The following is a 12102-nucleotide window of genomic DNA, read 5'->3' on the forward strand; positions in this document are numbered from 1 at the left end:
TCAAACTTTGCTTACAAAGATCTAAAACCACTTCGTTGTTTTAAACTTTCTGTTTTAAAGACCTTTCGGTATCCCCAGGTTTGTTGGATTCATACACATTTTAAAAATTTGAAGACTTCGATTTCAATGGCTGATTTAATATTTAACAGAACAAAAGGTCAAACGGAATTTTGTCAGAGCCATGTAGTCAAAGCTTATAGACACTGGATGTGTACTTTAATTAAATTGCTGATAAAACTGTTTCTTAGAGAAACGGGTATTTCCACAGAAAGCAAATTCCGTTGTAATTGAGACACTGGATTCTTTAAAAAATACCAAAAGTCAAAACAGCAGATATGTCGTTTTAAAAGTATTCGTTCAAGTGATAAAATTTATCAATTTTGTTTTGCTGTTAAATGTTTCTTCTTGCACACATATTTCCCTTTCAAAGCAAAACTCCATTAAATGATGCAGAGCTCATACATCAATGTATCTTAAGAGTTAAACCTAGATATTATAAAGTATCCACGTGACCAGTAACTTGATATTTCAAATATAGATATAAATGTATAGTATGTTTGTATTGTGATTGCTTTGTCATATCCCCTATCTGGTTTTTATTTTGTATCAATAAAGAGGCTGTTCCTTAATTGTCAAACAACCGATATTTTAGACAGCACATACCTCAGACTTTCCTTGACACATGCCTTCAAGTAAGACATCCGTGCGAGATGTTCTTTCGTTAGATTTGTACTTTCACCAACAATTCTTTGTATTTCTTCATACAGCTTTTTCTGTTTGTCAGGGTACAGGCTTAAATCAGTTAGTACAAACGTCAGGGTATTGGCGGACTTTTAATAAAGAAATGAATAAATAAATCATATTTATTTAGTAAATTCACCGTTTCAGACTAAATCAAATCAATCCTGGGTGAAAATTTCAACGCATACACCAGAACGTTATGATTGATTAACTAATTCCTAAAAACGGAAAATAAACCAATGCTGCCATTTTTTTAAATTTTTTTTTTAGATTCTGAAACTACCAATTACCCAAGGCCGTAACTACCATTGAGGCAAATGAGGCAATTGCCTCACTAAAATTTCGACACTGAAATTTATTTTTTTGTGTATTTGTTTATGGTAATTAAAAACGAAATGTATTCATTTGTTTTTTCTGTCTCAAACTTAATTTCTATAACTTGACATCGTTCCTTTTAAATTATTTCCCCCGGATATAACTCAGCATCTCAGTCACCGCTTAATGTTTCTCGATAACATTAACCTAGTAACCGGTAATCATCATGGATCTTCAGTTAAAAACAGGCTCTTGCAGAAAAAGGAAAAGCGAGGCTGAAGGTGAGGAAGGAATAATTCTAGTAAACTAATTGATGTTATTTATGATCACAACAGGTGTTAAGAGTTCCAGTATTGGATATATTTTCATTGGAACTAATCCAAAAACTATAAATAGACTGACAAATCAAGTACTGGGGCACGGGATAAGTCCTGTCTGAGTATTCATTTCCCCGTTTTTCCCAACTTTATTCGTTCTTAAAATTTGAAAGAACATCTCGTAATCCAATTTTAAGGGACAGTAGGACCTTTAAAACGGGATTTAATGTTTTCTCATTCGGGAATACGGGATTTCGTGTCTTTCAATTCGGGATTTCGGGATCGGACTCCCTCCTACCCCCTCATTATTCGATTGTCGATCTAAAATATCTTACCACTGACTATTTCCAGAAATAATCTGAAATCACGGACCTACATGTAAACGGCGGAAACAAAAGTCCAATTTCCCCGTACCCATAAAAAAAAAAGCTAAAAAATCAATATTCCTAGAATAACATAAATCGATATAGTTATATCCGATTTCCCGTATCCATAACATTAAAAGGTAGCATGTGGTAGAATGAAAAACTCAAAATGATATTCCTAAAATAACATAAAATGACATAGGGGGTAACCCCCTCCCCCCCCCCCCCCCCCCCCCCCACATGTCTCAGTGAATTCAGATGCCAAAGATAGGATTATCCGATATTCCTGAAAGGTGAAATGGCAAAGTAGATCCCAATATACCCTGTTCAAGGCTTAAAGCTGAAAATTAATATGTAGCATCGTCCGCAATGAAGCGGTTAAAATCAAACCGTGACATCTTCAATCTATGCAACGATGTCAAGGTCCCTGGAAATGCCCAGAATAAGGGATTTTACACCATTTTTCCCAGACCCCTACCGAAATTTTTCGCCTCGCTTCGTTCGGCTCTATTTTTTGCCTCGCTCCGCTCGGCGATCAGCTCTGCATCACTAAAAAAATATGCCTAGTTACGGCCTTCATTTCCTGGAGTATCAATTAAGATCAAATAATTGATGTTTAATATAATGATTTCTAAAAACCACATTTCAAGGACAAATGTCGAAGTTCGAATGAAGGTCATGTTAGGCGAAATATCGTCTTATGGTAAAACATCTTCGTAAAAAATCTAAGTCATTGGCAAAACGAAAAAAAAATGATTAGGTTACAAATAAAGCCTTCCAGTGGGCTCTCTTTCCTTTCAAATTTACATTGCTAAAATCACAAAATACTAGAGACAAGACACATATAATTATTTTTTCTGATTTCATTTTATTTCTTTGGTAAATTTCTTTCAATGTTAAATTATATGTATAAATTTTTTTAAAGCCATTGTATATTGGATTTTCAACAATGAAATATCAGTCCATTTATATTTGATATGCAAATACTATGATGTGGTATGATTGACAGTGATAAGACTTTGTATCATAGACCAAATGACGTTGCCGTTAGCAACTTCATATGCACAGAGTCGGATTTAGGGGTTTTCGAGGGGGCCCGGTCCCCAGCCCCCCTTTTATGAGAAACATTTGGTTGATTATTTAGGGAATCACTGAAGCATGACTGGAGTGGGCCCCCTCTTAGGCAGTCGGTGGGCCCCCTCTTATTAAAATTTCTGGATACGCCACTGGTGCATGTCGTCTCCGTATGGCCTTTAACGATGAGAAAAACTAATACCGCATAAAAATCTATAATAAACAGTTTCCCCCATGATAAGTGTAAAAATATTCAAACGAGAAAGTTCTGGGCCTGATTTATGTACAAAATGATAAACGAAAAAACAGCAACCGATATACAGCAGCATCCGTCAACCGCTGAATTATAAACTCATGACCTGGGACACGCACACAGAATGTGGAAGGGTTAAACATGTATAAATTTGCGGGTGCCCAACCATCCCCTTACTTGGGACTGTGGTGTGACAGCCTACCATGCTCCCTCCCGTGTCTGATCGTAACAAGTCTTACTGGTTAACGCATTGATTCCATAACAAAAAAACATGAATATACTCACCGTTTCAATTCCAGCACCGAATAGAGACATAACCATGTTAGTCGCTGACTCCTCTGTTACTCTTGGGTCAGATAAAAGAGAGTACAAGAAGTTTGGCTCCTCTTCAAGATACTTTTCTAGTTTTCCTTCGTCTTTCATTTTAGAAAGAAATATTTTCTGTGAATCGAGTATTTCCCTTGCAATTCTGCAAGTAAATTTAAGCAATGTCTGATCATGTTAAAGTAAGCAATGTCTGATCATGTTAAAGTGACTTTTTTCCATCATATAATATTTAGTATGTTACACTGGAACTGGAAATCACAACAAAAAATCCATTTAATATCTTGATCAGTATTTTTCTGGAATATTGTTTACTGAATTCTTTTGAAATAAACGTACATAAGTAAAGAAACACCTACATTTGTAAAAACGTTCAAATTGCCTTGTTGTTGTTGGGATATACAAGTACCTGGCCACGCTTACCCTGTGTTTTTTAGGATGTATTTCTATTTGTATCCATCTGATGAGTTAAGCCTTTTTCACATGACTTTTATAGTTCGTTCTTATGTTGTACTGTTACACCACTGTCCTACGTTAGGGGGAGGGTTTGGGATCCCGCTAACATGTTTAACCCCGCCACATTATGTATGTATGTGCCTGTCCCAAGTCAGGAGCCTGTAATTCAGTGGTTGTCGCTTGTTGCTGTGTTACATATTTGTTTTTCGTCGTTCTTTTTTTGTACATTAGTTAGGCCGTTAGTTTTCTCGTTTGAATTGTTTTACATTTGTCATTTCTGGGCCTTCTATAGATGACTATGCGGTATGGGCTTTGCTCGTTGTTGCAGGCCGTACGGTGGCCTATATTTGTTAACTTCCGTGTCATTTGGTCTCTTGTAAAGAGTTGTCTCACTGGCAATCATACCACATCTTTTCTTTTATATTAAAAATATCTCATTTTAAACAAAATAATAAAATCTATTTAAAACAATACTCCAATAATATTTCAGAAAATATAAAAGCTAAAAGCATTTTTTTTTTATTTCAATTGAGTTCAAACTTGTATGCAAACTTTTACAGAACACTGTCACAAGGTCCAGTTTCTGTTCCTTGACCTATTTTAAACATGTCCAATAAATAGAGCAGATGTTAAAAAAGGAGGAAGTGCGGAAAAGGTCATTTAAAAAAAAATAAGTATAACATAACATCGGCTGATTTATGCATACACATCATTGATATCATCATTAAAAAGTATGTGCACAGTTCAAACCGTGATATATTTCATACCTCGCTCTGTTACCACTTGTCGAATAAGAAAAAAAAAATACGTACTTTCCAAATTCAAATGTGTGTTTTTCATATTCCTTGAAGAATCTTGAATCAGGGGACATATGACTCTTTCTTGGTCTCATAACTGAGGTTCCAAGCATCTCAAATAATTTTCTGACATGGACAGCCACAAGATTATTATCATTTTCCAGACTGCCAAGTCTTTTATTAAAACATAACATTCCAACACCTTAAAACAGAAAAAATAAATTACATGTATTTTCGACTACCGGACTTTGTTTGAAATTTTAGATTTTTTGGCGATATTAGTTTTGTCCCTCATTTTTAAACCATCAATAATGAATATATGTCACGTGCTAGAATACTCTGAAATCGACATCATCATGCTGCACATTTCACCTATACATGTATATGATGTACAGTTGATTCCACGTGGGATCGTACTGCGTTCGTGTCATTATCAAATAGGTTTGTGTTTAAAGTTTTACTTTCAGAAGATTCAAAATGTTTATAACATAGAGAATAATACATGGCAAAATCCGTATCATATGCCGTATCATCCCGAGATACCGATATCAGCCCGAGGGCCTTTAGGCCTGAGGGATGATATTGGTCGAGGGTGATACGGCATGTGATACGGATTTTGTCATGTTTTATACGCTTTATCATATATTTAAACAGGAGAGTATATATGAACTGCTTTCTGATCCTAAGCACCTGGGTTACCCTGAGATTTACTTTTGTCTTGTTTTAAAAGCTTTAAAAGAACTGCTTAATTATTCATCTGAGGCACTTGGGTTACCTTACAATTTGCGTCCTGTTGTTCATAGAAATATTTTGTTTATTGTATTTTTCAGTGTTTTGTATGGTATTTCATTGAGTTCTTTTTTATTGTTGAATTTCGTGTGCTAGAAAATATGAAAACTCGACGTCTGTGACGTAACATGCTAAACAATGACGTCATTCAATAAATGACGTCACGCTCTAATGACCGTTTCATTCAGGACCCATTGAGGAAAAATATTTCTTGAGAAGCTTGCATAAATTAAAACATGGACTTCATGTAATTAAGTCGGAACCACTACTGTCATAAATATGAAATTTGAATAGGGGTGTGATAAAGGGTGCGCATCAAAGTTGAGCGATGCGGATTTTTTGAAGATCTGTATATATAAGAATAACTGCTTTTTATTATTATTGTTTATTACAAATGCAAGCAAGTGGCGAATCCTATTCTACCAAGAAGACCTTATACATTCCGTGTAAACCTATATAAAAGGAAGAATCGCCAGTTCTTTCATTTCAAATCAATTTGCAAAAACAGCAATGTTTTAAATATTATCATATCTAAGAAGAGTTCTTGTTTATTTTATTTCAATTATTTATACTTACCAGTCAGAAACATACTTTTGGATTATCTTTCTTTACTACGTTCATAACTCGCAAACACACAGATGATCTTGATTCAAACATTCACTAACTCAGATCATCAGTGTGGTTCATGCTTCAGTTTATCTTTCGGCGTGTACAAATCACGTTCCGTTCGCATTCGGTCAGTAAATGTTTTACTGCCGCAATAATTTTGTCGTTTGACTATGACTATATAATTGTTTAACTATAGAAGAAACGAATAGAATATCCGAAGAAGAATTAGAAAGTGATTCTGTCGGTATTACCGGAAGTACAGGTAACCAAATTCGGGATATAAAAATGGCCAGAACCGGCAACAAATCCTCAACAAGTAAATCTTAAAAAAACGTTCGACCAAGACGGCGGAACTAGAAATGAAGCTTTTCAGCATAGAAGAAAGCTTTGAAAAGCGTTTTGATTAACTTTTTGGCTTCCTACAGACAGCTAATAAAAGTGCAGATAGTTCTCAAACTGGTGGGTCAGCCACACAGGAGAACGATGTTACGAGAATGGATAACGTCCCTGTACAGAGGGAACGTAGACCATTAATTCGATTGGAACCTAACTTAAATTAGGTAGTCCAAGAATTGTAAGAGATTTTGATAAACGCTCAGAACTATCTTTACAAGTAGACCGTCTAGAGAGACGAGATCTGTTGGGTCTGATTTCAGATCATGAAGAGAGTGATACTCAATCAGTGAGTAGTCATTTACTTGATAAAAACAGTAATTCTAAGAAAACTGACAGGTTTAGTAAATACTTAAATTCAAGTGTACAGAATATTTCTACTGTTGATGAAAATTCTTCAGGTAACATTACATGCAACAGTAAAGTTGATAGACTAGCTAAAATTTTTAAGGATGATTTACTAGGTGACAATAGTGACCAGTCAGTAGGTTTGATTTTAGATGAATCTCAAGTTAAGATTTTATCTTATTCTTGGAGAACTCAGCATCCTGAACGTTTGTCTGCTTATAAAGATGAGTATAGATCATGTTTTCCTGTACATGAGAAATCTTTACCAGTGTTACAAGTGCCAAGTTTAGATGATATGCTAGAACCTATGATTAAACGTGTGCATACAAATAAGACTGTGAAATCTTGGGACAAGCAAAAACAGTTATTTTCTCAACCTGTGAAACAAATTGAGAAGCTATCCTATTCTGGAAAGGTAGCTTCCAGAATGGGAATAATTTCTATTTCGTATATGCAACAAGCTTTGGGCACTTTGTTGGGTAATTTAGAAAATGACAATGCTAGTGAAGAAAATTGTCAATTAGTAAAAGATTTATTTGCTATGTAAACCAAATCTATTGACCAAATGGGTAGAGCTGGAGCCTTTCATCATATAATTAGAAGGAAATGTGCTGCAACAGATGCAGGCATAAATAATTTAAATGATATTTAAGCTAAGGTACTTTATTTACCGCTTTCTGACGATGGTGTTTTTGGACAAGGTCTAGAAAAACAACTTGAGAAAAGGAGAGAACAAAGGGAACAATTGGAAGATTTGTTACCGGAGTTTCACAAAACCAACAAAAGAAAGTTGGAGTATGATAGTCGTGATAGTTGGTCAAATAAACAATCAAAGTTTGCAGGAAACTCAACTTATAATAATTACAATAATAATTATAAGAAACCGTACTAATAGACAGTCTTCTATAAATTCGTCTAATAAGTCTTTATAGAGAGAGGTGGCTTTGGAAATAAAGACATGAAAGACAAAGATGCCAAGACATCAAATAGTGGTACAGGTTCCTGGGGTTCTTTTCGTATCCCCACGAAACAGTCCAGCTGACTCAGAGATACAGGTAATTTTATTTCACAATCAAGTCAAGATTCCAGTAGGGGTCGCCTCAGATTTTATTTATAGAAAATTGGAAAAAGATAACAAACGACCAATCGGTTTTGTCTGTAATAGAAAAAGATTACAAGTTAGAGTTCATAAAGAAACCAATTTGGCAGGGAATAAAACAAACAATTGTGTCTCAAAAAATATGGAAATTTTACTTCAAGAAGTAAATATTTTATTAGAAAAAGATGCAATAGAACAGGTTCAGAGAGAACAAAATCAATCAGGTTTTTACAGCACATGGTCCCCCAAAAAATGGGAAGATGAGACCAGTCATAAATCTGAGACCTCTCAACGGGTATCTTAAAAAAAAACATTTCAAGATGGATTCACTGACCAAAGTCTTGAATATAGTAAAACCAGGAGATTGGGCCATAACGCTCGACCTAAGCGATGCGTATCTACATGTCCCAATGTTTCCAAGTCATTGCCAATATCTAAGATTTTACCTTCAAAATCAAGCATTTCAATTCAAAGCTCTTTGCTTCGGTCCAACATCTGTCCCACGAGTCTTTCTAAAAGTAGTGTCCGTAGTGGCAACCTACTTGAGAACGAAAAATATAAGATTAGTAGTATATCTGGACGATTGGTTAATAATAAATCAACAAAATCACATCTATGCCTAGATCGAGCAGAATGTCTCAATCTCTTGGTATCGCTAGGGTTCATAGTGACCAAAGAAAAATCCAAACAAGTTCCGAGTCAGAAATTGATTTATTTAGGGGCACTTTTCGACCTGGAAAAAGGGTTAATATTCCCAACACAGCAACGAAAAGACAAGTTGAATCTAGCCATTCAAAAAATAATGAAAGAAATCCAAGTGACAGCTTTAGATTTTCTTCATCTTTTGGGGATAATGGCCTCATGTATAGAATCAATTCCAAATGCTCGTTTGTACATGAGACCAATTCAACTCCATCTTCTCTCTTTTTTGAGACCGGCATGTCAAGAGTTCAAAACATTAGTCCCAGTGACACATCATTTCAAATTTCATCTAATTAGGTGGTTAAATTCGCCATAAAGGCCGCTCTTTGCAACCTCAACAGACTTGTATAACCATAACTACAGATGCTCTAAAAACAGGTTATGGGGGTGTAATGGACAAGAAATTTGTTCAAAGGGAATGGTCTGTTTCAGAGAGCAAGAAACACATAAATTACCTGGAATTAGAAACAGTAGTGCTCACAATCAAACCTTTTCTAAAATATCTGATAGGGAAATCTGCACTGATAAGATCAGACAACACAACAGTGGTCCAGTACATCAACAAAAAAGGGGGTACCAAATCACCTCAGTTCTGTTACAAAACCTGGGAACTTTGGACTTTAGCAATTCAATCCAATATAACCCTGAAAGCAGCTCATATAATGGGAAAGAAAAACATAATTGCAGATTATCTGAGCAGAAAAAAAATTCTTCCACATCCCCAAGCTTTTCCCTTGGATGTCCTGACAATATCTTGGGAGAAAATGTATGCCTACGCATATCCCCCAATCTGCCTGATACCCAAGATATTGCAATATATGAAGCAGTTCCAGTGTCAGATTCTTCTGAAAGCTCCTTTGTAACCCAGGAGACACTGGTATACGGAATTACTTCAACTATTGATAGATTACCCTGTCAGTCTCCCGATACAGTCAGACCGTCTCTGTCAACCGAGGTCCCAAGTATTTCATCCGGACCCGGGAGTATTCAGTCTGACTGCTTGGCTTCTATCAACAGATCTTTCCAAGCAGAGGGCTTTTCTAAAGAAGCAAGAAATTTACTCTCAGCTTCATGGAGGAAAGGAACTCAGAAAGACTAAAGTGCAAAATTCAAGAAGTACTGTAGCTAGTGTAGTACAAGGGAAATTAATCCCCATAATGCAACTTTAAATCAGGTAGCAGATTTTTAGCCTATCTGTTTGAAAGTGGATTGCAATATAGGACTATTGCAGGGTACAGGTCTATGCTTCCCAATGTTTTACCTCAAGTTGATAATACTGCAGTAAGTCAACATCTATATATTACAAGACTTATTAAAGTTTTTTTTTATTCTAGACCGCCTACCACAAAATTATTATCGGAATGGGATTTGCAGTTGGTTTTAACCTTATTGCAGAAAGAACCTTTTGAACCTATTGAAAATATTGATTTGAAACATTTGACATTTAAAACTCTATTACCACTTTCAGGATATGTAGCGATTTGCAGTCTCTCAGAGTGAACCATTCCTTTATGAGGATACAACAAAAAGGCATTACATTTATTAGATGTGGTTTGGCAAAGCAGGATCGACAGAATCATAGAAATTCAAAAATTGTTGTTCCTGCATTCACAGACAATAAAAAGTTAGATCCTGTTACATGTCTGTTACAATACATAGAAAGAACAAAGAAATTTAGAAGTAGTTTAGATAAAGACCAACAGGGAAAACTTTTCCCTTCTACATGTGAACCGCATAAGCCTGTAACGTCACAAACTATTTCTAAATGGATCGTTTAAGTGATTAAATTAGCGTACCCTGATTCTTCATTGAACAATATCAAGGCACATTCAACTAGAGCAATTGGACCCTCTTGGGCTTTATACAAAGGTGCATCTATAAATTTTATTTTAGAAGCAGCTGATTGGAGTTCAGAGTCAACATTTGGAAAATTCTATCTCAGAGATTTGTCATTCGATGTATTAGACAATTTGTAAATATGTTAAATTTTTCGGCGAGTTGCGTTGAAGAATTTGTTATTGGTGGAAGTATTTTAAATATGATGATTTCATGATGAACATTATTTTGTGTTGAACTATTGATGTGTTATATATAGACATTTGTACATATAGTGGGGCGGCTTAATACCGAAAGTTGACAAAATCATGCAAATGGTGAAACAAGCATAGGCTTTGGCACATACGTTCTTAAGGGTGTACTTTAGCATATTAGAGGGGTAGCCAACATCTTTTGAATTTTTTCTTGGCGGCCATCTTGTATTTACAATTGACATCAGTTTGCTAAATATTTGAAATTTGAAAACAGATCCACACCTTTTTAATCTGATAAAGGTCATGACAACTATTTCAAATACATCAAAATGACATGAAAATATGCCAAACAGACAGTAATTGTAGAAAAAAATCACCACTTACGGTTAGGGTTGTAAAATTTCATATGATCGAGTTAAATAATAGTGGTCAGGATATGCTGTAAAAATGTCCGTTTGATATATTGTTAATTATTAAAGACATGCAGGAAGGTCAATTAATGTTTTATCCGATGTATTTTGTTCTAACAGCTACGGGAACACAATTTTGTACATGTCAAACCAGGTTTGTAGCACTTGCATCTACCAAAACAAGTTTTCTTGCATCCACATTTGTGTAACTCCTGGCAAGATGCTGCAATGGCTGCTAATTTTGTCCAATTTGGAATCCACAACCCATCTGCGGTCTCATCAATTCATCCCCATTCGCCCAGACTAAGTAGACGTTGTTCATGTGTGACTGCCTGTCCCCATATATTACCACCTTGATATGCAGCTCGTTTGGTGTACTCAAGCAGTGCAGCTCTGATGGGCGGAATTGTGCCATACTGTCTTTGTTTGCGTTGCGTACAAACAATTTAAGCCTGGATTCATTGATGTCAAATGTTATTGTGGGTCTGTCGTACATAACTACAACAAATGCCTCTATCAACTCCATATCAGCTTCACTGACCAATGCAGGTTTCTTACTCAATCGCCCAAACACTTCGGTTACGTCATCAAATATTTCACACGTCGTCCTTGTCGACTTCTTTCCCTTTCAAAGAAAAGTAAAGACAGTGTCACGTTCAGTTCAAGATTGGAAAAATGGCAAAACCTCTGATTTAGAACCAAAAGCATGATCAATTTCGTGAATCGGATGCCATCTTGCAGGTCTTTTCCTTTTCCAAATGCCGCCCAAAGTTTTTCTACTTGTAGTTTCTTGAAAAAAAACTGAGCTAGGCTGGTTTTCAGTGTCGACTTACACCCCCTTTCAGTTGCACTTTTGAACAAATATCCTTGTGTCTGCTTCCTCGTGATTACAAGGACCACTCATACTCATTCTGTAAACTCATGAGTAGTTAAGAATGGCAGTAAAATCCGCGGGCAGAATAAGTGGTTCTGTTTTTGTTTTAAGATATGCAGGTTTCATATTCATGTAAGCATCAGGGAGTTCAGGTACCTTTTTAGATTTTGGTTTACTTGTAAGTAATGTTATCTGATCCCTTCTAA

At 35.7% G+C, this 12102-nt stretch overlaps 1 protein-coding gene across 6 annotated transcripts in view; it reads right to left on the reverse strand.

Annotated features, from left to right (window-relative positions):
• Positions 1-12102, reverse strand: part of LOC127710176 (cytochrome P450 10-like) — a 270280-nt gene that overhangs the window by 8106 nt on the left and 250072 nt on the right. For all 6 annotated transcript variants that reach the window (XM_052215935.1, XM_052215937.1, XM_052215933.1 and 3 more), the window contains 3 exons: positions 4658-4844; positions 3351-3534; positions 664-830 (listed from right to left, as the gene is read on the reverse strand). In XM_052215935.1, coding sequence (XP_052071895.1) covers positions 664-830; positions 3351-3534; positions 4658-4844 — 538 coding nt within the window. The remainder of the gene's footprint in view (positions 1-663; positions 831-3350; positions 3535-4657; positions 4845-12102) is intronic.

Source organism: Mytilus californianus, unplaced genomic scaffold, assembly GCF_021869535.1.
Source record: "Mytilus californianus isolate M0D057914Y unplaced genomic scaffold, xbMytCali1.0.p SCAF_7, whole genome shotgun sequence".
Classification (NCBI taxonomy): domain Eukaryota; kingdom Metazoa; phylum Mollusca; class Bivalvia; order Mytilida; family Mytilidae; genus Mytilus; species Mytilus californianus.